The 23,537-nt window shown below is 48.6% G+C and overlaps 9 protein-coding genes across 9 annotated transcripts; 2 read left to right on the plus strand and 7 right to left on the minus strand.

Moving 5' to 3' along the window:
* Positions 1-1,058: 1,058 nt before the first annotated feature.
* On the minus strand, positions 1,059-1,649 carry ACHE_50769A (uncharacterized protein; the record flags this gene model as incomplete). Its single annotated transcript, XM_043280523.1, has 1 exon — positions 1,059-1,649. The coding sequence occupies one exon, from the start codon at positions 1,647-1,649 to the stop codon at positions 1,059-1,061; it is 591 nt and encodes a 196-aa protein (XP_043138093.1).
* Positions 1,650-4,420: 2,771 nt separating this feature from the next.
* On the minus strand, positions 4,421-7,430 carry ACHE_50770A (uncharacterized protein; the record flags this gene model as incomplete). The annotated part of the gene is made up of 15 exons (XM_043280524.1): positions 4,421-4,762; positions 4,828-5,024; positions 5,075-5,285; positions 5,340-5,394; positions 5,445-5,709; positions 5,774-5,891; positions 5,940-6,057; positions 6,109-6,236; positions 6,287-6,360; positions 6,408-6,535; positions 6,586-6,680; positions 6,730-6,873; positions 6,923-7,055; positions 7,105-7,276; positions 7,328-7,430. The coding sequence occupies 15 exons, from the start codon at positions 7,428-7,430 to the stop codon at positions 4,421-4,423; spliced, it is 2,283 nt and encodes a 760-aa protein (XP_043138094.1).
* Positions 7,431-8,151: 721 nt separating this feature from the next.
* ACHE_50771A (glycoside hydrolase family 3 protein) lies at positions 8,152-8,784 on the minus strand (the record flags this gene model as incomplete). The annotated part of the gene is made up of 1 exon (XM_043280525.1): positions 8,152-8,784. The coding sequence occupies one exon, from the start codon at positions 8,782-8,784 to the stop codon at positions 8,152-8,154; it is 633 nt and encodes a 210-aa protein (XP_043138095.1).
* A 100-nt stretch (positions 8,785-8,884) lies between these two features.
* Positions 8,885-10,179, minus strand: ACHE_50772A (uncharacterized protein; the record flags this gene model as incomplete). Its single annotated transcript, XM_043280526.1, has 6 exons — positions 8,885-9,142; positions 9,192-9,415; positions 9,472-9,499; positions 9,569-9,771; positions 9,827-10,046; positions 10,099-10,179. The coding sequence occupies 6 exons, from the start codon at positions 10,177-10,179 to the stop codon at positions 8,885-8,887; spliced, it is 1,014 nt and encodes a 337-aa protein (XP_043138096.1).
* A 2,786-nt stretch (positions 10,180-12,965) lies between these two features.
* On the minus strand, positions 12,966-13,790 carry BOA17 (oxidoreductase Boa17; the record flags this gene model as incomplete). The annotated part of the gene is made up of 1 exon (XM_043280527.1): positions 12,966-13,790. The coding sequence occupies one exon, from the start codon at positions 13,788-13,790 to the stop codon at positions 12,966-12,968; it is 825 nt and encodes a 274-aa protein (XP_043138097.1).
* A 515-nt stretch (positions 13,791-14,305) lies between these two features.
* ACHE_50774A (putative nucleoside-diphosphate-sugar epimerases) lies at positions 14,306-15,021 on the minus strand (the record flags this gene model as incomplete). The annotated part of the gene is made up of 2 exons (XM_043280528.1): positions 14,306-14,705; positions 14,762-15,021. 2 exons carry the CDS (start codon positions 15,019-15,021, stop codon positions 14,306-14,308), a joined length of 660 nt encoding a protein of 219 aa, XP_043138098.1.
* A 468-nt stretch (positions 15,022-15,489) lies between these two features.
* On the plus strand, positions 15,490-17,422 carry ACHE_50775S (fungal specific transcription factor domain-containing protein; the record flags this gene model as incomplete). Its single annotated transcript, XM_043280529.1, has 6 exons — positions 15,490-15,541; positions 15,708-16,428; positions 16,479-16,575; positions 16,640-16,890; positions 16,943-17,286; positions 17,367-17,422. 6 exons carry the CDS (start codon positions 15,490-15,492, stop codon positions 17,420-17,422), a joined length of 1,521 nt encoding a protein of 506 aa, XP_043138099.1.
* Positions 17,423-19,392: 1,970 nt separating this feature from the next.
* ACHE_50776A (Zn(II)2Cys6 transcription factor domain-containing protein) lies at positions 19,393-21,140 on the minus strand (the record flags this gene model as incomplete). The annotated part of the gene is made up of 4 exons (XM_043280530.1): positions 19,393-20,175; positions 20,226-20,360; positions 20,410-20,991; positions 21,081-21,140. The coding sequence occupies 4 exons, from the start codon at positions 21,138-21,140 to the stop codon at positions 19,393-19,395; spliced, it is 1,560 nt and encodes a 519-aa protein (XP_043138100.1).
* A 920-nt stretch (positions 21,141-22,060) lies between these two features.
* ACHE_50777S (uncharacterized protein) lies at positions 22,061-23,491 on the plus strand (the record flags this gene model as incomplete). Its single annotated transcript, XM_043280532.1, has 1 exon — positions 22,061-23,491. One exon carries the CDS (start codon positions 22,061-22,063, stop codon positions 23,489-23,491), a length of 1,431 nt encoding a protein of 476 aa, XP_043138101.1.
* Positions 23,492-23,537: the final 46 nt, after the last annotated feature.

The following is a 23,537-nucleotide window of genomic DNA, read 5'->3' on the forward strand; positions in this document are numbered from 1 at the left end:
TAGATGATGGGTGCAATCGTAGTTGATAAGACATCTCATCCTGTTTTGATGGCATCAGGCTATCTCGAATACGTACAAATGCATAGTATGGGACCATGTCGCCACCGCCGGGACGGAACGATGGATTGTGGGTCAATCAATAGCTGATCAAAGCTCCAATACAAGGTGTGGGTTCTAGACTAGAACTGAAGAGCGTGATTCGGTTATTGATGCTCTTATAGGGACTAAGGAATGCAGCTGAGGGATTTAGGAAGAGCTAATCCGAGAGGATTGAGAACCGGTTTTTCAGTTCAAATCGGCTTTATGTTTGCATCATGCATCATGCATCGCCATAGCCAAGTTTGCACTCAGACCTGAGTCGCTGCTTCTGCAGGCTGTGTATCTCTAAATTATCTTCTCAATGTAATATCCTACGATACAGGGTAGGACGCCTGTGGAGGGCAGAACTGATTGTTGGGGAAGAGAAGCTAGATACAGAATGTGTGTGTGCGGTCCTTTGAACCCCTCCTTCTGATCGGCGATGGCCCCATGCCCTAATTGCGTGGTTTTGGTGCGGGGTGCCTTATCTAACTCGGAACCTAAGATACACGATAGGACCAACAGTTTCCAGGTTTTCCCTTTACAATGGGGATGGATGGACGATGAGCATGTGGATTGATGGACGAGGAGTGTAGAATTTCGTCAGATAGGAAGCTCGTAGACAGATGAAGACGGAATAGTACGGGAGGTATGGAGGACTAATGTATGTACTTTTCCTTGCGGCAGTCCTGCTTGCGGCGCAGGCGCATGAGCAGGTAAATGGCTATTACCAATCTCTTGATGAGCGCGATCCAAAGCAGCCTGAAGCGCTTAATGCTTAGGTTGATTGAACTTGGTTGTGTAGATGGGTCAGGAGTCCATCCAGCAGGTCTTGAGGCAGGATTCACGTATGGGCAGCCAGTGAAGCGGTGGTTGGCGCCACATAGGCAGTTGGTTCGTTAACCAGCGCGTTTAGAAGCCTCGCTGCTCGACGATCCATTTCCTTCAGAGCGACCCTGGAAGATGCCAAATGCATTGTACTACTTCCGGGATTGAGCTTTATGGATAACGTATTGTTGCTCAAACTGGTGGATCTCGTTTTGTAGACCTATCTGATCCTCAGAGCAGTTAATAGTTGCGGCACTCCTAATTGCGGCGAACATCGGTATGATTGGTTGAATAGCGCCGTGGAAGTGGATCAAGGCTTGCATCTTGTTAATAGAGTAATTAGGGCAATTTCTCGCATCAGTAAGGAAGTCCCTCCATTCTTGGAACCACTTATCAACTGACTTATTCTTGCCCGGTGCTTTGCGAAGCTCGTACTTCTGGTTTAGTTCCTGTAATCGGGATTGCACAGACTGCTGGAAACTAGAATGCTGCGTCCTAATGATCTCTCGGATAGACAGGCTTGGATCCAGTCCCAATCTGTGGTTGCTAGGGATAGATTCAAGAATAGCAGTACGAAGGGCTAAGAAGTCCCTGCGGCTTTCATCATGGCGTCGGGCGTCAAAGTCGTACTGGCGTTGGTATTCCCTCCAAAGATCCATTGTACCTTGATCATGGAGCTGACGAAGACCTTCAACTCCCAAATCTTGGTGTCTAGGTGGAGCAGGAGGCTGAGGCTCAGGCATATCTCCATCTGGATTCACATAAGTCCAGATGTCTCGGGCAGTAGCTATATCTTCCACTTGCTTTATCCAGGACCACCAATCATCTGGCTTAGCCAGCACGACTGAGACCGGGTTCCCATTGGGCAGGGGATGCGAGGTCTTTGATGCAGAGCTTCTTGGAGTTGTCCAAGCACTCTGAGTAGCATCCGAGATAGGAGATCAGGGAGCAGTCACTATTCTACTGGACTCCCAAGCTGCCATTGCGAGACTGCGACATACCCAGCCAGAGCCGGGCCACGTACTGACAGCCCAAGCACACGCTATAGCTGGGAGACTACAAGCCCAAGGTTGCCAACCCACCATCCAGTGGGTGCCGGGACACGCCGGGGTGGAAGGAAACGAGAGAGCCGACCAGGCAGCAAAGCAGGCGGCTCATAAGCCCCCAGGGAGAGGTCCAAGAGAGATCTCCCTGGCTTTTCCCCGCAGAGCCCGCACAGAGGCTATCACAGCGCAGAAGCAGAGATGGCTCGCCAAGGAGCTCGGCCAGCGATCAAACCCACAAGGTCGGCGAACCTACAGGACACAGAAGAACTGGCGGCTCAACTCCACGGCGGCAATGGCCCCCAAGCACCTAGCAAGCCGTTATTTTCAACTGAAGTCAGGACATGCAGCTATAGGAACATACCTACATCGGATCCAGGTCCAGGAGGATGCGACCTGTGAGGGATGCAGTATATCAAGGGAGACAATACACCATCTTCTCTTTGAATGTCGGGAATGGCGACACCAACGAAACAGGCTCTACAAGGACCTAGAGACCGACGGAGTCATGAGACCCACCACTGCAGAAGAATATCCACAAGGACGACTCCTAGGAAGGGCATTGCTACAATTCCTAGCCAGCACCAGCATAGCTCTACCCCAGGCGTACCTACAGCGAACGGCGGAAAGGGCCCGAAGAAATGACGAATGGGGACTGGAAGCACTGGAGGAAGCAGTTAGAACAGGAGAGGGGTAGCAGGGAGGGTAGCCCAAGGCTGAGAGTCAGCCTAGGCCACACCCATCTTGCTCCAAAACACAAGGAGAGCACTGTGTTCAAAAGCCCTGCGCATACAGGCGGTCTGGGGCGAGGAAAAGGATCGGAAAGATTGTAGAGAGGGGGTATCGCCCCAGAGACTCATAGGGACAAGAGACTGTAGAATAGCTGCTGGCCTCGAGTCCGTGGACCATGGTCTGTCATAGCTTTAGGGCTCGGTATGGACAATAAACTTGATTAAATAATAATAATAATAGAATTAAAAATGAGAGGCAGAAAATGAAAAGGGAAGCGATGATGGTATGGGGAGAGTTGATACTCTCAGACGGAAAGATAAGATTTTATAGCCCAAAGCACAAATATCATGCAATAGACCTGGCACAATGGCACACAGCCCACAGACCACAAAATCCGTCGACCCGCATGCTGATCAGTGAAAATAAAAACAGTGACCCAGCCATTTACATCCATAATCACAAGTTCACCTCGGTACACCTTTATCAATAAGTGGAGAATCCAACAGTAGAGATACGCAATCAAACAATGCAGGATCCGCCGCACACATAATTGCCTCTGAGAGTCAGCCCAAGTCGGGCTGCTAGCAGTACGAACGGCCCCGAACATCGCCAGATTGCAACAGAATATCTCAGCATGATGAATCCCAAATGTAACCAATCAGGCATATCAGTTTCCCACTTGAGGCAATCAGAAAACACGCCAAATGGCCCATCAATTCTAGGCTTTGGCCGGGTGCTGCAACAGGAACTCCCAAAGGCCTGCTGTCAGGAAGAGCGGCAAAAACACGGCATTTTTGCCATTGGTGTTCAAAATCGGTTGACTCTGCGGAAGTAACACTTGTCAGTGAGCCAAATGGTTCAACAATTCCAGGCCCTGGCCGGGTGATGCAACACGAATTCCCAAAGACCCGTTATCAGGAAGAGCGGCATAAACACGGCATTTTTGCCATTGGTGTTCAGATCCGGCTGCTTTGCAGAGGCAACACTTGCCAATGCTGGATGTATCGGAGCAAGCACCGCCGCCTAGCTGGACACAATCATGGGCCGGCCAGCAGAACTCCTTTGAATGGTGTTCTTTCAGGTCATAATGCGATGACCGCAGGATCATATTGTGTCATCCAGTAATATCAGTGATTCGTACCATGGAGGCGGTTTATGGCTGCCTGGCGGTTTCACAGGTGCATGTTCACGGTGAGATGGAGGCGGAGCGGTCCTTGTTGTTGTGCAGTCATCTCCGATGGGTGGAGCTGGTGGGAACCGGAACGGTCTGATCCGGTGCACATGATGGGGAGCCGGAGGCGGCGTTGGTGAGGGAAGTAAAGGAAATGAGAAGAAGTGGTCGTCAAGCGACGCACCAGCGGTCTTATATAGTCGGCGGACAATGTGAAGGCGGAGACAGGCGGCAGTTCCCATCATAGTATAGCGTATTAGGCTAAACCTATAAACCTAATCTAGTACACACTAAACCGCATCGGGTGCGCGAGACACCGGCGCTAAACCCGAACGGGGGAGTTGCCGAAAACGGCCACGGTCTGGTAAATGCGAATTGTACAAAGCACACATTAATGTATAAAAGAATACTGTATGATATAACTAGCTATTCTCTTTAGTTTTATTAGCCTACTAAATATATTATTACACTTATCAACGCTTTCTAAATAGGGCATAGTAAATCGAACATGCTTTGGGCGAAATACATCTCTCTCCGTTGAAATATTGATCTATCTATGCATGTTGTTCTAGTCCTGAAAGCGGAGGATAAACACCTTTGCACCGCCGCTTCGGTCTGTACCAAGCACATTCCCTGGCGGTTCCCTAAAAAGTGCTTTATCTGACAGTTCCTTGACTGGGCCAAGCAGCGTTCCACTCTCATCGTACATCTCCAGGATGACTTCATCTTCTTGACGGAGAACATCCGACGCTTCAAACGGCGTGACAGACCGCACCTTGATGTAAGCGGCCCCCTGCTCGGCATTTTCATGGAGGAAGGACTTTTCATAGAGTCCAGGGCAGCATTCACTACCCTGAATCCATCCATTTGCGAATTTGTTCCACACCTTATAACTGGCGCCGTCTTGGAGCTACAAAGGTAGAAGAGAAGGTTAAGTCAAATCTAATATCACCACGGAATATAAAGGCCTCTTACCCTCTTACGTCCAGTTGAGGTATTGATTAATCCATGAAGTTCGAAGTTTTGAGATCCAGTATATCTCCCCTCACTCATCACAAGCGGGCGACAGGTTTTCGTTTGCAATCCTGTGAGCCATGCGTTTTGGGCTGGGGTAACAGACCATGAACGTCGTTGAGCTTGGAGTTCGCCCACTTCGTTACCAACAAGTGAACCTTTAAACATGTCAGTCTCCCTTTCCTTTCTGGGTTGGGGATGACTTTACCGATTGTATGATCAGGACCCGGTTCCTCTCGCATGGTCATATATTGACTAGTGCCTTTACCCAGGAAGCAGACCACATGCGAACCCTCTGCCACCTTGGGCGATTCGGGCTTATCTTTCGTCGGGGTCATGATGCTGTCAAACAGGGGCTTGACAGCCTTGTTTCCGTCTGTCCTGGAAATAAGCTCTTCAATCGAGAGAAGGTTTTCTTGCTATTACTTGATTAGTTGCTGCCTCCAACAATTTGAAACTAGGGCGATGGATACCTTGGCAACACGCCAGTTGTAGAAGGACGCCACGGTACTACACCAGGCTGGGGGGCTGTAATACAGCATATTAGCATCGATCACGCACCAATATTGGGAACATACTTATTGCATAACAAAGTATCACCCCCTTTAGCCTCCCAGGTCATGCTGCTGTTAAGAGAGCTCGAGCTATTCTCAGTCTTGTTGGCGTTAGAATTTCCATAGCTGGCACTCGCAGCCGCCTGAACGTAGGGTGAAGAGAATGACAAACTCGCGGCGACTTTCATGGCCTTGGACTTCTCCTCCACAGATCCACTGCCCAGCGCCTTTGAGTTTTCTGAGGAGTGAAGCCGCCCTCCAAGTTCTACACGGCATGCGAAAAAGGTACCTTTGCAAAATGTTAGATTCATTCCGGGATTGTCATTCGAAGGTACGAAGTCTTTTTGGCATACCGTATTTGGTTTTGAACGCTTCCAAAGAAGCGCTGTCCTTGACATGCTTCAGGTCTGCCGCGCACTCTTCCGAAAGCTCCAGGCTGTCTTCATCCAGTTGGACAACCACACGGGGGAACTCAAACAGTATGTTAGTCTCATACAACGCTTCTCAGGGGCAACTAACATTGTAAGTAATAGTCATATGGTTTTCATCCTGCCGGCTTGAAGTGGAGTCGGCTGATTTTTCTTCATTTTTGTATGAAGCCTTAGCACCGGCGCTGTAGCCAAAAGCTCCTCCCCCACTGATTCTGTTAGTTAGTGATTTGTGATATGGGAGAATCCCAGGAACTTACACAGCAACCTCTGCGGCGATTTCAGAAAGGGAGCTTGAAGCAATCGCTGACGCTACAGAGGATTTATTCTCCGACACCTCCACATAAGAATCATCCTCAACCCTATATCGAGGGATACGCAGCATTTGCTACCTTATGTGAGCTTCTTCCTGTAAATTCCACAGTTCTATCACTATACCTCAGGTGGCTTGATATCCTTGCTATCAAGCGCCACCTCATAGTCACGGAATAGGCGCGGCTTTAATTGAAATGCTATGGCTGGGTCAGTCTACCATAGAAAATCCTTTTGAACTCCTTACCTGGATACATGGCACGCTCAACTTTTTTGGGGACTCCCGCCGATGGCTGTCTAACGTAGCTACCATTGAGTAAAGAGTTGGTCTGTATGACTACGTTCCAATCTCTCTGGGTCATATCGGCCGGATGGCTACTTTGGTTAGCAGATAAAATGACTCAAAATATGCACACCCGACTTACGTCACGCTACCACCAGCAGGTGAAGCCATAAAGTCACCGTGGTTGTAAGAGCTGGTAAGGAGGTCGGGCCTGACTGTTGCTCCAAGTTCCGCTTGCTAGTAATCATTAGCAATAAGCAATGAATGAGGACGCTGGATAGCATACTTTTAGCTCAAGTTCCAGCTTCTGCTTCATGAATTCCTTTGTCGTCTCATCCACCTCGGTAGGGAGTCGGCGGGACTTGAGATAGACAGCGAAGACTTCTTTTTTTGGGCCTGTTTTACTGCCCTGGGTGCTGGCTGTATTGACCTGTTCTTGTCAACAATTAAATGCAATGTGGTATCGATAGACAACATACCGATTGATCTTCATCGCCTCCCTTGGTGTCAGTTGACGCTTCCGCGCCACGACCAAGGGACTCCATGTACTCGGTGAAGCTCAAGTCCTCATTGGCTTGAGCTCCAACCTTGTTGCAGAATGAGCTTCCTTTCCTTCTATCTGTTAGTAAGGATATTTGAAGACCCGACGGAGGCCACCCACTGTCTAAATGTCAACGCATTCTGGCTAATAAGCATGCTCCGGATATCCTTAAGCTTGCTGCCCTCAATGTTTTTGATGCTTCCAAGGTTGACGAATTTTTCCATCTTGGCCGTGTTGGATGTTTCATCGTAGACGTAGATGTCGAACAACGCCTGGGTGTCATTTTCGTTGGCTAGAGCTGTTTAGCCAGGTTATTCCGCAAGAGCAAGGAGGATCGGCTCACCTTTTTGTGACTCTTCAAGCTGTTTCTTGATCGTGTCCTCCTTGGGGGTCTCGGTGTTCTCCTTCTCAGGGGTCTCCTTCTCGGGAGCCTCATTTACACCCATCTTGCTTGATTGTTATATTTTCCAGGTTACCAAGTGAATAAAAGGAAGGATTGGTGATTACACTGCTTGTAGTCACCGATTTGACTGGGACCAAGGCCATAATTTAACCTCCTTTCCAGTAACCCCCCTTGATGCCTAAAATCTGTCAAACTTTGAACAGACCCATTTCTCCTCGTTTGGGCGTTATTAGCATAGAGCTTCAACATTTGATCCTGACCATTCATATTCTCTCGTGGAGGTGGTGGCCCGTGATGGCAGCTGAACTGACGTCAAAGCTGACGTCAAAGGCGCCATGAGCTGAAGAGAAACTCGGGCACTGCAGGAGGATCGTCGACAAGCTGAAAACAGAAATGGGGCGTTGATTGATCTGATTGGCTCCGGTGATACACGGGGCGTTTGAGTGTGCTTGGACATGTTGATTCTTAAAACTGGACCGTTGGAGCAATTTCTTGGCTCTTATTGGACGATATGGACGACTAGAAGCGGAACTAGTATCCATGGTGCTATGGGTTCGACTCCAGAAGTCGTACGAACCTGTGGTGTTCAGCAGGGGTGCACACGAATATTCGTAAGAATAAAATTTGCATTATTCGGGGGCATTTCTCAGCACGAGCTTACTAACATCTCAGTACGAGTCCCGGAAAACCACTCAGTACGAGTCTTGATTTCTGGGTTTTTCCGTGAATTTAAGACTCGTACCGAGCATATGCCAAGCTTATAGTCAACAAATGATATTTCTAAATCTCAGAAGATCTCCGGGAAGTCCAGCCCAGAGCAGAGCTGTCACATTGGGATTCTGCTTGATATCCTCTAGGATAACGGCCCCAGTCGAGTGGACGACAACGGCCGTATTGGGGCAGCTGCTGGCGACTCGCTTGACCAGTTCCTCTCCGTTTTTCCAGAGAGTCAGGTTGTTGCGATCTCCATAATTGTTCTCGAAAACTTGCCCCTCCCCGCTGTTGCTGTTGACGAACACAAGTGAAACATCCGCACGGCGAGCAAGGATATCGATCTGCTCAGCAGGGGCCCAGTTGGTGAGGATGGACTCATAGGCGCCGCCGTACTTCACAAACTTGTTCTGAATGGCTGTGTCCGGTGTGATGAGATTAGTAAACTCCGGTGCTCCGGATCCCCAGCCCACGGCAAGAGTGCCGCTGTCACAGGTCCGGAACTTGCAGCTGTTAGGACCATTGATGTTCGGTCCGGCATCCTCTCCAAAAGTCGCAGTCAGCTTCTCCTTCCCTGTCAATGGAAGAGTCTTATTGACGCTCTTCAAAAGAACAGTGCTTTTGGCGCCAGTTTCCCTGGCAAGCTTTGCGTGATCGCCGCGAACGTCCACATGCTCATTAAGCATTATCGAGTCACCTCCCACCGTATACTGTGCAGGTCCATATGTATCCTTGGTCCAGGACGAGAAATTCAGTCTCTGTTGCGTTGTCACGTCCGACCAAATATCACGCGGCCATGACCCGGGTGGCAGCATCGTCAAGACGCCAAGTAGGAACAGAACCAGTCAAGACTGCCACTGTGAGATTGGCACCCCAGAAGCTGCGACCACTGTTCTTGTCCTGCATTTCAGGGTCCCCTGGCATGGACATATCGAGACCAGCAAGAATACTGGAGACTCCGCTCCATGTAGCATACCAGTCCGAGATGATGAAGCCTTGGAAGCCGAGTTCGTTTTTGATCAGATGGTTCAAGACATAGCTGTTCTGGCAAGCGTTGGAGTTATTGACCTGGTTGTAGGAACACATAGTTAACTGAGGCCGCGCCAGCCCGAATGCCCTCTGCAAAGGGCCACAGATACAGTTCGTGCATTGTGATATCATCGATGTTCGTGGAGTATGGCTGGGTGATGTTCCATCCTGACTCCACAGCTTCGTCTGGCAGGCGGAAGTGGCCCTGTTCATAGGCGACAGCATGTTTGAGCGAACTCATGACACCTGCTCTATGCATTCCTCGAATTACCTCAGAACCAAGCATTCCTGTATGGCACACATTAGCTATATCCTTCCATCACGCTCTGGGTGTTGTGTTTTACCTGTGAGATGCGGGTCCGGGGAGAAGCCCTATAAGGGTTAAAATATCAATCTCACTGGAGCTCAGAAAACATTTCGACAGGGTCAACAGGCTCTCACCTCCCAGCTTCTACCGGCTTCAGGCGCACGCCCCATCGGCCCAACAACCGGGCCAAGCTGCATATCGACACCCTTCCCGCGGTGCTCTTCGCCCATGGCGAACCCAACAGTCTCAACCAATTCTCGCGACCATGTGGCAGCAAGACTAACCCCCGATGGATACATAGACGCAAAGTCGGTCAGTCTCACACCGTTGGGGGAATCTTGAAGACACATTGAGTTGAATGCCAATCGTGGGATACTGCCCGTCTGACCTACACATCGGTCCATGGCCCACCCAATGCCCATGGTCAGATTGACCTTCTCCTCCAGGCTGAGCTGACGGAAAGTCCGTGGCCTTCCTGTACGCATCTGCCCAGTCCCCTTGGCTTTCACCCCAAGGGCTTGGGTATTTGGGCAGGGAACCCTGGAGGCTATTGCTGCCTTGGATGGTAACGGGGTTGTCTGACTCGTATCCCGGGTAAGTCACATCAGGGAACTATGGATCTGTGAGTACTTGTGCAATGGTAGCCATGTCTGAAGTCCCTTACGAGGTTGGTGTTGTTGAACTTGGCCTCTGCCTGAGCATGACCCGCAAGCGCGAGCACAAGAGCCGGAATGACACCATACATGGTTGGCCGTGAATGCTTCAAGGTGAAGACACGAAAAGACAGTCTTTGAAGACGCGGGCTACCTTCCTGCTTATATAGCCGGTCCTGAAGTTCGTGTTCTCGGCAGTAACTTGAGACTCCTATGTTCCTCCAAACTTTGCTTTCTTCGAATTCGGTACCCTAGTACCAGTCTACTTGTGCTCTCTTGGCCCGGATGGCGTCTAGTGCGTCTCGGTGACCCATATCAAGCGGCCAGTGCGGGGTATCAGCTATTTCAAAACCACGGCACAGATATTTCGATCATCATAAATGAATATAGACAGCGGAGGAAGACCGAGGCCTGCCTTTCTATTCTGGTATAGGAGGCTATTTCTCTCACGGATGGAGGATGACTATAGAACGGTCAAAGTTTATTTTCCGAGACTTCTCGTATTTCTGGGACCCATTCTGTCTTCTAAGTTTTAGGTAACATGGTAGTATGATAGGTGTCTATCCAGTACTACAAGCAAGGTACTATGCTATATTCCGAGTCAAGCATGACATCTGGACCGTCCTTATGTCCCAAAGAGACACAGCCGGTCAAGCATATTCCCTGCAATCCCATTTCAGCTGTGTCCCAACCCGACTACTCGGGAACACGCTGGGGTCTGGGGCTACTTCACCCCGAAAGCCACCCGAACGCAGGCCTGGCAGAGAAACTGGGGTTGGCATGCAAAGGCCCTTTTTTGGCTCCCTCAACATTTCCCCCGGAGTATTAGCCTGGTGTAGATCTTCAAGCTCTCGGGAAAACACCGCGTCAAACATATGGGACGTTCTCCAGTCTTTCCCCGGCTACAAGTAACACTAGTGTTTGATTGTCGGAAGCCAAGAGTGGAAACCGTATTGAGAGATGGACAATAGGGTTTTCAGGTGAGCCGATACGCTTAGCCGGAGGCATGAAAGCAGCCTTTTCTTCTCTATTTTTCTCTTCTATTTTCACCTTTCTCTCTATGTTCAGATATTCATCTGTCTTCACTTCATCATCATCATAACCCGCCCGCTCTGGAGATAGAAACAAAAGGTGAAGAGTTCCAGGGTCCGAACCCTAGCTGTCATCCGCCAGACCACTATTTCGGCGACCTTGGCAAGTCCGGGGGGGGGGCAGTGATCGTGGGTGCCCACCGTTTGGAGAAAACGTGGGCTAAATTCTTTTGCAATGCCGTGAACAGTGGACAAGTGCATCTCGAGAACCCCGAGTGCGGGCCAGAACCGAGATCAGATGTATGCTACTACTTGATATTCAAATTTGAATGTAATATGGGCAGACCTTTGTGGAAATTTATATTCCGGGGAAACCGGAGACAGTATGCATTGTTTAACTTGCTAACCCACGGCATATCCTCCCATAGAATAAACTGCATTGCACCGCTAGGCTTCTAATTATGATCCCCCCAGACTTCATTTTATAAAACTTCTACTTCTGACCCAAGCAGTATACCCGCATGTTCGCATACCTAGCGGCAACATCGCAGAAGCATCTCTACATACACCTTTGCCACCAGCACTAACGTAACCGATCCAACCCGAACCCAAGAAACAGAAACCTTCATCCACCAGCTCACCATCGCCATAGCCCATAGCCACATATGTCCGTCCCTGAATCCCACGCCATGACCATGACCGTCTCCACAACCGACGGACCGACGAATTCAATTGCCCGAGGCCTGGGTTGAGAGTTTTCCACCCTCAAGGGGCTCAACGACCAAGCGCCGATAGCATTTCCACGAAAGGCGGTAGTCCCAATGCGTTGTAGACTAGGCGAAATTGGATTGTAGCGTTGATGTTTTATTGGTTTAGGGTTGAACGGTAGGTGAGCGCGAAGGGAAGGTGGTTGAGCCTGTGGAGGGGAAATGTGTGGAGGGATTGATTTATGGAGAGTTCGGTGGGTTTGATGGCTAGTGCGTTGGCGTTGCGATAAAGTCAGGTGCTGGCGGATGGGGAGGACACCTGATCATGAGGCGTGATGTGAAGATTAAGGTGTTGCTGACCCTGTGGCAGTGGAATTCTGGCAGGCTACTATGGCAGACTGTTGTAAAACAGCTGCAAAGACCCAGATGTTTCATTTTCTGCTGGCGGAATGAAGCATACATAATTAGGAGTCTAGGACTATGTAATGGTGGAATCGGTTCCCTTTTGCCAAAGTCACGTAACTACATTAAAAGATATTTTAGATAGAAACCGCAATGAAATCCCCAATACCATATCCAAAGCTCATATTGCTGCGTTCGCCTATAGCGAAGGTGGCATTTGTTCTTTCGTAGAGCAGGAGCCGTGAGCGCGTTGCGTGCAACCAGATGGCGCGGGGTACTCTAGACCGAGATATTCAATTCAAGCAATACCATGAAATCGGCATAGCAACGCAGCTGAGAATTAGCTTCGATAAAGAAAAGCGAAGGGTTATTGATTGTTTGCCATGAAGGTAACTGCTCCGACAAGAACTGGCTCCATTTGATATCTCCCGAGAAAAGCAATATGACCAATCACATGATGGTACTATTGGATCGCCTCAGTTGCAAAAACGAACAGACAACGACAGGGCACTTGCAAACATGCCAGCTGTACCAAGCGTTCCGTTTAGAGTAGTTGACTACTTCGGTAAAGTTGCATAATCTCCACGGTATATGCGCAAGTTCCATAGATCAGTGATCCGTGAGAACTGGACAAGATCAAGCAATAGTTTTCTGGCGGAGCAGTACATACAACCCGTTCCCAAGCAAATTATACAAGAGTATCCAACCACCGTTGCCTTCGAGTTTGTGGGAAGCACTCTAAGCCGAAGACACGCTCAATTCACGCCATTTCTCATCGGACGCAGCGAGTGCTTCAGCGGTCTTTCCAGCATATTCCACCGCATCAGCACCGACTAGAAGGCGCAAAGGAGGCTCATCTTCCTCCAATACCTTGATAATGATGTCTGCCACCTTGCTAGGTATGGACAGCTCGCTCCCCGAGATTTGTCGAATGATCTGCGCAAAACAACCGACTGTACTTTGGTATGGTTCGCTCACTTCCGGAATATCCATGGATGAGCCAGCGAAATCGGTCTTCATGCTGCCAGGTTCAACAACGGTGACCTTGACGCCGAACGGTGCCACTTCCTGGGCAAGGACAGTCGAGAAACCGCCGATAGCCCATTTCGCAGACTGGTAGGCAGAGAGACCTGGCGTACCGACTCGCCCACCAATCGAGGATATCTGGAATATGTGGCCCGATTTCTGCTGACGAAGGATTGGGATTACAGCCTTGGATACGTAGACTGTCCCATAGAAGTTGGCATTGAGTTGAGTGCGGAAGTCATGGACGTCGATATCTTCCACACTTGCCGTGTTCGCGTATCCTGCATTATTGACAACAACATCAATCCTGCTGAATTTCTCGTGTCCAGCATTGACACATTTGATCACTTGTTCGTTGTTGCTGACATCCAAGGAAAGAGGAAGGACTCTCTCGCTGCTGTAGCTCTTCACAAGTCCTGTGACCTGTTCTGGTTTTCGAGCCGTGGCAATTACTGAGTCTCCGGCGTCAAGGGCAGCTTTAGCAATGGCAAGACCGAGACCACGGGAGGACCCGGTGATGAACCAGACTCTCGGCATTGTCTCGTGACGTGGATGGTAAATGAGGATAAGTGGGAAAGAACGAAAAATATAAGGCTCTCGCAATGTAATTCGAGTGTTTAGACGCAAGCTTGTGAGGGGAACACCAGCGTATTTATGGACGCCCGGGAGGGTCTGTTGTAACAGGCTCCACCAGGTCGCTAATCCTCGAGCGGCCGCACCGAAACTGAAAGAAGGTTGCCGCAGCATTGATGTCTTTCTTTACTATTCAAAGCTATGGTATTAACCGCATTACTGGCACCTTCTGTCTCAAGGGATGATCTGCAAGGGCTGGTGCTGGTGTATTGGTATTTATTCAAGTAGGAACGGATATCAGGGTTCGAGATCAACATCTAATCATACAGACTTGGGAGGTGCTGCTATTTGCAATCTAGATCCAAAAATGCCCGTAAGACCTTCTGAGCGACTATTTCAAGTGCATCAATCGCCGAAAGCCTACATTGGTAACTGTCGCAGTACGACCGGACAGTTCAACTCCTTCTCCTTTCAACTCTCTATCCAATGATCCCGTCGCTAATTCCGCCAAAAGGTTTTGTTGGGCTATGCATTGTCTTGACTGAACTTCGTTTGATTGGACCCAAAATACTTTCTGCCAACCGCTTCAGGCCAGTTGCTGACGGAATCCACTGTTGCAGTTCATCATGGTCCTCATAATCAACCATAGCGGGACGAACTATGACTGGTCGCAAGTGAGGGATCTTTTTCTCAAGCTCCATAAGGGCGATTTCTGTCTCGCCCTTGACACGACCGAAGAGAGGCGTGAAAAAGCCCGGCTCCATTGTCGCACCTTCTCCCGACACGAAGACGAAGCTGAAATTTTTAGAATCCGATTTAATCTTCCCAAAGGCCTGAGCCGCTTCGAGTGTCATTGACTTTGTAATACGGATGTATTCTCTTATAACGGTAATCAGCCAACTATTTCCGAGCCAAAATACATAGTGGGCACTTACTCTTTACCCACGGCATTTTGGCTGATACCAAGTGCCCACACGCACCCATTTGCACCTCTGAGGCGGTCAAGTAATGTTGAATCGTATTTCTCGAAATTGTCATGAATTATAACCTCAACACGTTCATCCTTCATCGCATCAAGCATGGGCACCGGTCGACGACTCAGAATAGAGATCTTGGCGATGTCTTTCATGCTCATCAATGCGAGCAGAGTCGTAGAGCCCACGAGCCCCGTTGCGCCGGTTAGGATTACATGCATTTTGCTAGTTTGTTTTCTGGCACACTAAGGAGTTATGGGCAATGGTCGGAATATTTGTACATTGAAGGTGCGGCCGCAGGCCCACGCCGCCAGTACGATAAGGACCCACTTGCGGCCGCACTTGTATTTGGCCGCAACCTCCGCTCCTTTCATCTTTCATGTCTTCTACACCTACGATTTCTTATTTCATGTTAGAGAGTCTCAGGCCTTCACATGCTCCGCTCTGTTTGGCTACCGCTTAGTGAGCACCCACATATGTAGGGTAGAGCAATAACCGCCAATATCCCAATCGCCTACCACTCACATAGTGTGATAGCTACCGAATACGACTATATCGATATTCTTAGCATGCTCCTTTTGGCCATAGCCTGATCCACATTTCCAAGCTAGACCGCTGACCAGATCTGTCCGCAGCCTGCTAGCCAAGCAGCTGTAAGCAGCGGCCGCGCTCCAAGCTTCTTACCCACAATGGACAACAGCAGCACCAACGCCGACGAGGCTGCTCATGCTTGTGCTTCATGTAAGAAGAATAAGCGCCGCTGTGACAAGAGCCTACCAAGTTGTGGCTCATGTTTAAGGTTTGTTTATCATCATATCCACACTTTATACGTGAGAACGGGGCTAACTGTTGGCTAGGACTGGTAGATTCTGTGATTACTCTGATTTTACTTACTCATTTCATACAGACAAGATCAATGAATTGCAACGCAGAATCTCAGAACTAGAGAAATGCGTCGTTCAGTCATCAAGCCAGAAACTGTGCACTCCTTCCCGAACTGAAGAACACAGTCGCATTCCTTGCACAAAACCTTTACCCTCACCGGACCTATCTGTTCAGGCATATTATCTTGATTCTGAGCTGTGGTCCTCCTGCAGGTTCCCCGATTACGCCAAAACTAATATCTTTGCTCCCGAGCAGATATCCAGGATTCTTGGAAGCCAGTTTGATATCGATGTTATGAAGACACATTACTTTGAATCCATCCATACCTGGATGCCTATTGTTAGTAAGATCAGATTAAACCGGCTTGTTCAACGGACGGAAGGACCATGTAAGGCAGACATCGCCCTCTTATTGCTGTGCATGAAGCTAGTTCAGGAAGTCACACATGAGCAACAGACAGAGCCATCGGAGCTCTATGTCATAGCAAAGCAATTCAGCAGTGAGCTGGAATTGAAGGGGATTCTTACTCTGCGCATGGTTCAGGCTGGCCTCTTGCTTTCGGTCTACGAACTTGGCCATGGAATCTTCCCAGCAGCTTTCACGACAATCAGCTACTGCGCGAGACAAGGTGTTGCTCTTGGCCTACACAACAAGTCAGCACCGCAGTTTCTTGGCGGACCTCGAAGCTGGGTAGAATGGGAAGAGAGGCAGCGCGTGTGGTGGATGGTGGTGATTCTTGACAGGTTGGCAAGTCAATATCAACACTTGGAAACCGTAAAGTAACGTATTCTAGATATGTCACTGTCGGAGCAGGTCATCGACCACTGTGTACCGAAGACCCTAGCAAAGATACAATTCTTCCAGCAGACGACGGCGCTTGGGATAGTGGCGTAAGTCTTTTCTTGTTCATCTCCCATGGAAAACGATTTGTCCGAACTAACTCTCATACCTCAGGAAATTGTGCCTCCTGAGCGTGTTTGTCTCTCGTCGCTCACCGGTTCAGTTAGTTCCTTTGCACGATTGGCGCAGGCATCAAACCTACTAGGCCGCGTGATAAGGCACTGCAATGACACGGCGTTGGAGCTGGAATTTGTCCTTGATAATTATGAAATGCTCTGCCAGACGTTATATTCTCTTGTGGAACTTTTATCTCATGATTTCACCACAACGATTGAAACAAGTATAGCAAGCACAATATGTTTCAGGTAAGCGTTTTGTAGCTACATATATTTTCCTGCCATTACTGACAACATGTAGTGCTCTCCTAAAACTTTCTAACTACCACTCATGCAATCTATTCAACGAAGAGGGCCAATATCTCGAACATAACGCGGCCCCTCGGATCCGCGAGTGTATGCAACGATGTTTCCAGATAAACAAAGATATTTGTGGGCGAGTTGTATCATTCGCCCAAGGTCTCAGTCAAAGCCTCACGCAACCCGCAATGCAAAGGGTTTCGCCACTGGTACTTCATTGCATTTATGACTGTACTGCAAATCTGTCCTGGATGACGCTTGAGACAGATAATGCACAATATGCTGCAGGGAAGCTCGTCTGTGAAAATATCTTGAGATCCGTCAATGGGCGGTGGAGAACAGCCGGTAAGGCTGTAACACCTTGTACCTTGCAGCCATGTGCTTCTTACTATAGTACAATACTAACCGGCTGCATTGTCATGCAGGTGTCTATCTAGAATTGCTCCGGATTGGCGATATGGCCCAAGATGAAAGCAATTGACCGGTGATGGTTCAAGAATGGGGCGTGTTAAATTGAGACCCACATGTGAGCTTTGACATTCTTCCCTGATTGGCGATGGAAGCATGATTGGGAATCTTTGATACCGAAACACCCATTAACGACAGGAAAGGAAGCTCAACTTTGTCGCTCACCGCCGCTCTGGAAGCATACCCAAGCCTTCGTTCTATGTGCCGTCAATCATCCTGTATAGTAAAATCATTCACTTGCCGAGTCAAGGTCAAGACCAGGAGAGGAGCGAGGAATTTTAAGGTACTTTAGTGGCGTATGAAGAACAAACAATGCAGAAGTAATCATTTAGTTGCTAGGTAATATCGTGCTAGGACTTTGGGGCGGAACGTGGCTGGATGACCCCAGCTCGGTCGACTCCGGAGTACGGGATGTACAGAAAAAATCTGATTACCGCAGTACAGGATAGCTTTCGTCAGGCTCTGATCTTAACTATCAGGGCTAGTGTTAAGGAAATTCCTACCAGTGCCCCGGCATATACTTCAATGGACCCGACGCTAACCAGTGAGCGGTAAGGCGGAATCTATTCCTTGGAGGGCATTATTGGATTAAAGTCTGCAGAACTGGCAGACCAAAAAGATGAAGATTGGTAATGGTGAGGCTACAGCTCGGCATTAATGAAATCTATTCTGCAAGATCTGCAGATCCAAATCGAACTCGTAGTGTAGACCATGGATCTTATCTGATTGATGCATTTGGAGTAGTGACTCTGGCCAGTATAAATTTGTAGAATCTTCACTAATTTTGATAGAGAAAGCCTTTGCTTAGACATTCCCGCGCATGAACTGGATCCCAAAGATTGCCTGGAACCAACTATTGACTTCTCAGCTCGGCCCAGCTCGGATAAGGTACACTGGAGCCGTGTGGTATAGAAGGGAATAATTTGGGCCACAAGGAAATTGTCAGGATTTATTATCCGTTGATCACTACTGTACTCGACATAGCTCTTGACAGAGCACTCAGAGTACTATAAGCTCCATTGTTGCCCCAGCACAGAATAATCCAATCCCCTCCATTACGTCTTTCTCTTCCCAGTCATATCCTCCAACATTCTCATTCAAGACCAAACAAAATAAAGACCTCGATTTTCGCCCTCTTGCTGGCAACAGTTTCCGCTGGCCCCTTCTGCTCTAGTGAGCTTTATTCCAATCAGCAATGCTGTTCTACTGCTTGTCCTTGGTCTTTTGGACTTGGACTGCAAGGTGTCACGGAGCATGAATGCTCGCTAAGTCACATGACATGTTTGATTCCTTTGTTCTGTTTTAGGGCCAGGACCCCTCGCACATTAAATAGTTCGACGCTGGCAGGCACAGCGTTCTTTCTTCTTTCCTCCTCCTCATGCTAGTATTTCGCGAGATAGTCTACCAATATATTTTATATTGAACGGGACCGTCACACAAGGCACCATCTGGTTCTCCTACCAATTTGGATGAATTCAAAATAGCTTGTGGGAAGCAAGGGAAACAGCCCAATTGCTGTGTTCTCCCCCGCAGTGCTAATGACTAGCTATCATACAAGAGATTTCGTTGAAGAACGGATGTCCTATCGGACAGCTCTATGTACGAATATACATCGGCCCCTCCGATCATCCTTCCGAATAACATATCGTTTATTCTACAGGCGCAGCCTGTCACACTACTGTAGTTGTACTTATCATTTTCCTGTGTAGTTCTTGACATCTAATATGGCGTTGAATTACAGGCAGGACAGGATATCCTGTGCCAGCCCGCCGCTTAAGCAAGGTACCAATATGCAGCATTCAACGCTACCAGTCGAGAATAATAATATTTACGTTGAGCGCTTGAGGTTTGCGACGGAGGATTTTATCGTGTACATATAAAAGATATATTTTTTCGAACACTTAGCTGCCCAGCATATCATGCATGGTTATGCACAGCTTCCATCGTCATTAACATAAATGGTACATTATCCATGCGAATTTACTACTCCTGAATCAACCCATTCCCTATCACCGTCTCTCCCACATAATCCAACGCCCCCTCGCAAAGTTTTACTTGTTCTGCACTCGCAAACCGAGAACCAAGGACGGTCCGCATCGGCAAACGCAGCACATACCCATTCACCAGCTTCGCATTCGACGACGCCTGAAACTTTCCATCCTCATCAAGCTTCCCCAGCAAAAACGAAACAGTAGAGCATATCATCTGCAATAACACTTGAATACGACCTTCCAAACCTGTGAACAGATCAATAGGGCCTTCGAAGCAGTGATTGTGGTCGAATGATATCTCCTTTTCAGTGAGGAGATCGCAGAAGTCGATGAGGTGGGTGTAGAAGATCACCTGGGTGGAGAGAATAGTGGCTAGAAAGCAGGTTGTCCATTCGTCTCGTTTGACGCCGGTTGCATCGTTGGTGAGGAGGTCGTGGTATTGGACTTTCCAGTGGTTTGGTACGGCTTCGTGCCAGGTGTCAATTTCATCGATGAGACAATGGGCTTGGCTTAACAGTCTGTGGATAATGCCACATGTGATGGTATAAGTAGGAACGGTAGAGAGGACTGAGGAGGGTGGTGATGATGAGGGTGAAGGATAAGGTGTTTGCGGATTTGATAGAGTGGCTCGCATTTCGCTTATGGAGTAGCACTGCTGAGCGACCATGTCTATGATTATGCCTGCTCGGTATATGTTGTCCGGCTTGTACATTTTTCGGATGCATTCTGGTAATGTGCCATAGCGGAATTCATTATTGGCGATTGCTTGTGTTTGCTGTCATCGAGTTGGCAACGTGTACATATGATATGGGATGAGACACATACAACTTGTAAAATGGCCCAACCAAATAATTCTCGGCCATATTTCGTATTCAACTGCGACTTGTCGCGTAGTTGCAGTAGAGAATGAGTACCAGGGATATGAGGATTCAACCCATGGCTCGTCTCGCCACTCAAGTCCTGCGTGAGTTAGCCAGCTGTGACAATAAAATGTTTGATATAAGCATACCGTGAAGACATTGAGGAACAACGATGCAGCAAAGACCTCATCCGTTACTGCCGTCTCGTTCGACTTGAGAGCATTGTAGAGGGATTTGATAGCAGAACCATAATGCCTCCGGGCATTGACATAGAGCTGTCCAACTTGAGAAGCATTAAATAGCGATAACGACGCCACACTGAGAACGGCATGCTTCAAACATAAATCATCTCCCTTTTCCTTATACAACTCGGGAAAGAAAGCCAGAAACCCCCGACAAGGGGATTTATGCACCTTGAGCACATGATGATGAGTAAAGTAACAAACCGCCTGCCACTCCAGACTGAGAGCAGGACCAGTCCGCGGTTTCGGTGATGAGATCGTCGGCGAGGGTGGTGGTTCTGACAATGCCCGCTGCGGTTCACGAGCAGACGCTGACTCGGCTCCTGCAGCTCCCGGCTCGGGCTGTTCCTTCTCCCGACCCACAATCATCAATTTAGATTGACCACGGTCTCTTGCTGCCGCTCGAGTCATTCGGTATTCCCGAAAGGTGAGAGGATCCGGATACCCCGGGCACTGCATTCCGCGAGAAATGCAGTGCTGGCATTCTGGCTTGGCGCCGTCACACTATCATTATTATTGTTATTCTTCATCAAAAGAGGCGGCTTATCATTTTATTGGCGGGATTACAGGGTACACACCTTGATCTTACGCTTACGGCAGACATGACAGCCCGTACTCCTTTTTCCGGGAAAGACCATGGTGCGGGTGCGGGATAACGAGCGACAATGTCAGAAGACTAACAAATTAGAAGATCGCGCGGTTGAATGACAATAGCACCGACTATTTTAATGGCATTGAATCCTCATCTCTTGTTATGGAGTTGTAGAATCTAAAAGGAGGGGAGGGGGGAAAAAAAGGACGATCCGCCCCATCAGATGACCTTCCGCGGCCTCGGCAACGATGGGACAAGATATACGTACAAATATTCTGATTTGATCATTTTATGAATAATTTTCTATTCTTGCTACAAACTTTTCATTCCCATAGTCAAGACAGTAATTGTGAATAATGCATGGGGACGAGATTTATACTGCAACGGGGCACCCGGAAGTGGCGAGGACGGTATTTATCAAATTCCCATCCCGGAATGATGCATAAAAAACTGAACCGGTACGACAGATGTAGTCTCAGCTTAATAGTCCGCCAGTTTGCTAGTAATTATTTAGTATAATTATACAGACTGATCAATTGAGGATATAGGGCCAACTGCTGCATCCAAGCGAGGCCGGTCATGTTTGAAGTTGATAAATCGGCTAGGAGCAAATACCATTTTCCAAATACAAGCACTCCATATAGTCATTCCGTCGGCAATAGTAGTCGAGAATGGATTCTCTTGCCGAGAGCGCGTCTATAAATGGAGCATTCATCCTGTTCCCCTTTTCGGTACATGCTTGCGCAGACTCACTTACACGTGGATCATTAAGTCCGAATAGACCCACTATTTACTGTTAGTCTCGGGGATAAAAACTTTAACCAGCTCTATCTGACGAAGCAGCAAATTGACAGCTGCATGTACAGTAACCAGGCAATGACATTCTCGTAGCATGTTCTTTGAAATTTTCTCCCAGGGATTCTCTCAGGATATTCTTGAGCTGACCACATCCAAGCCCTGTCAACCATGAATCTTCTGTACCTTCTCGGGCTCTCAGCCCTATCAACGGCCTTTTCGCCCATCAACAATACCAACCACATCTTCAATGCAATTCATTCTTCGATGCGCCAATGGGGCTCCTCCCTAAACCACAACGGCATGTCCTTCTTCCTTGCCTCCGTCCCCGAAGGAACAACCCTCTATCACGGATCTTCCCACCCGAATACCCTTATCGAAACCGGGTATGTGGCATTCGATCCCGAGCACGCATTGGTATTTGCCCGACCGCCTCACCACCCGAAACACGCTCTCCACGATGGACAAGTTCAACAGAAGATCGTAACGTCGAAACATGGCGATCCAATGGAAGACCAAGCAGGCTGGCTTCATACGTACCGGACTACCAAGGAATTAAGACTTGTGTACGTCGATGGCATGTCGGCTGGGAAGTCACATATTGGAACGTTGGACTCCCAGGATCGCATCCTCTTCAACGATACGATCCCGTCTGGCGGTGTTAGCCAGGAAACGGAGCGCGCAAAGGCAGTGTGTCGCATTTCCGCTGACGAATGGGATAACCGGATTGATGGCGTTATTCGCATGGCTGCCGGATTTGAAATTATTCTCTGTGCACCAGAGGAGAACCTGGTTGCGGAGCGAGTGACAAAGTCCTGGATTCACAAGCCGAAGCATCATGGCGACCACAAGCCACAGCAAGGCAAGCCGGGCGAACTGCTTCGCGTTGTGACGTCAAGATACAATGGCATCGGAGGAGATCGGGTGAAGGTCAACTATGACCACTTCGTCTCTGTATACGATAGCGATCTCAATGTCTTTTCAGCGAACAGCTCACACAGCACACAGCCTCGACTCACACATCTGTCCAAAGCATCAATCCAGAAAATCAGACAGAGGCTTACAGATTTGGTCATGGACCACGATGTGCATGGGAAAGTCAACTGGCAGGCTATTGCTGATATGACTGTCCAGCAGTATGGTCGCCGTCTGCAAGACTTGGTCTCCTCTCCTCGGTTCAGGACCATGGAATCACTGAAAGCAGAAATTGTGCAAATGTGGGAAGCATTTGTTGACTTGGACTATTCAAGCGCGGACGTTGAAATCCAACGCTGTACAAACCGGTTCATCCCACATGCTGCTTCCAAAACATCGCTAGCCCATAATGTTACCTATACTATCAACGAGCAGATATGCTCTACGTTTGCGACGGTTCTCTATGACGATCATGATCATACAATTGCAATTGGTCGTCTTCAGGAGTTGATAGATTATCTCTCTTGGACTGTCTGGAAGGAATGTCGCGATTGCCGAGATGACGAGTTTTGTGCTATTCCGATTTGGCCTCAGGGGTCGTTGGAGGATTATGAGGATCCGAGGTGTCAGCGGTATTATTCTGCGTATGCCGGGGAGAATGATTACTGGGGACCTATTTTTCATTGAGAATGTAGCCAACAATTCAAGGTGGTAATTAGTTTAGCGTAAAGAG

Source organism: Aspergillus chevalieri, chromosome 5, assembly GCF_016861735.1.
Source record: "Aspergillus chevalieri M1 DNA, chromosome 5, nearly complete sequence".
Classification (NCBI taxonomy): domain Eukaryota; kingdom Fungi; phylum Ascomycota; class Eurotiomycetes; order Eurotiales; family Aspergillaceae; genus Aspergillus; species Aspergillus chevalieri.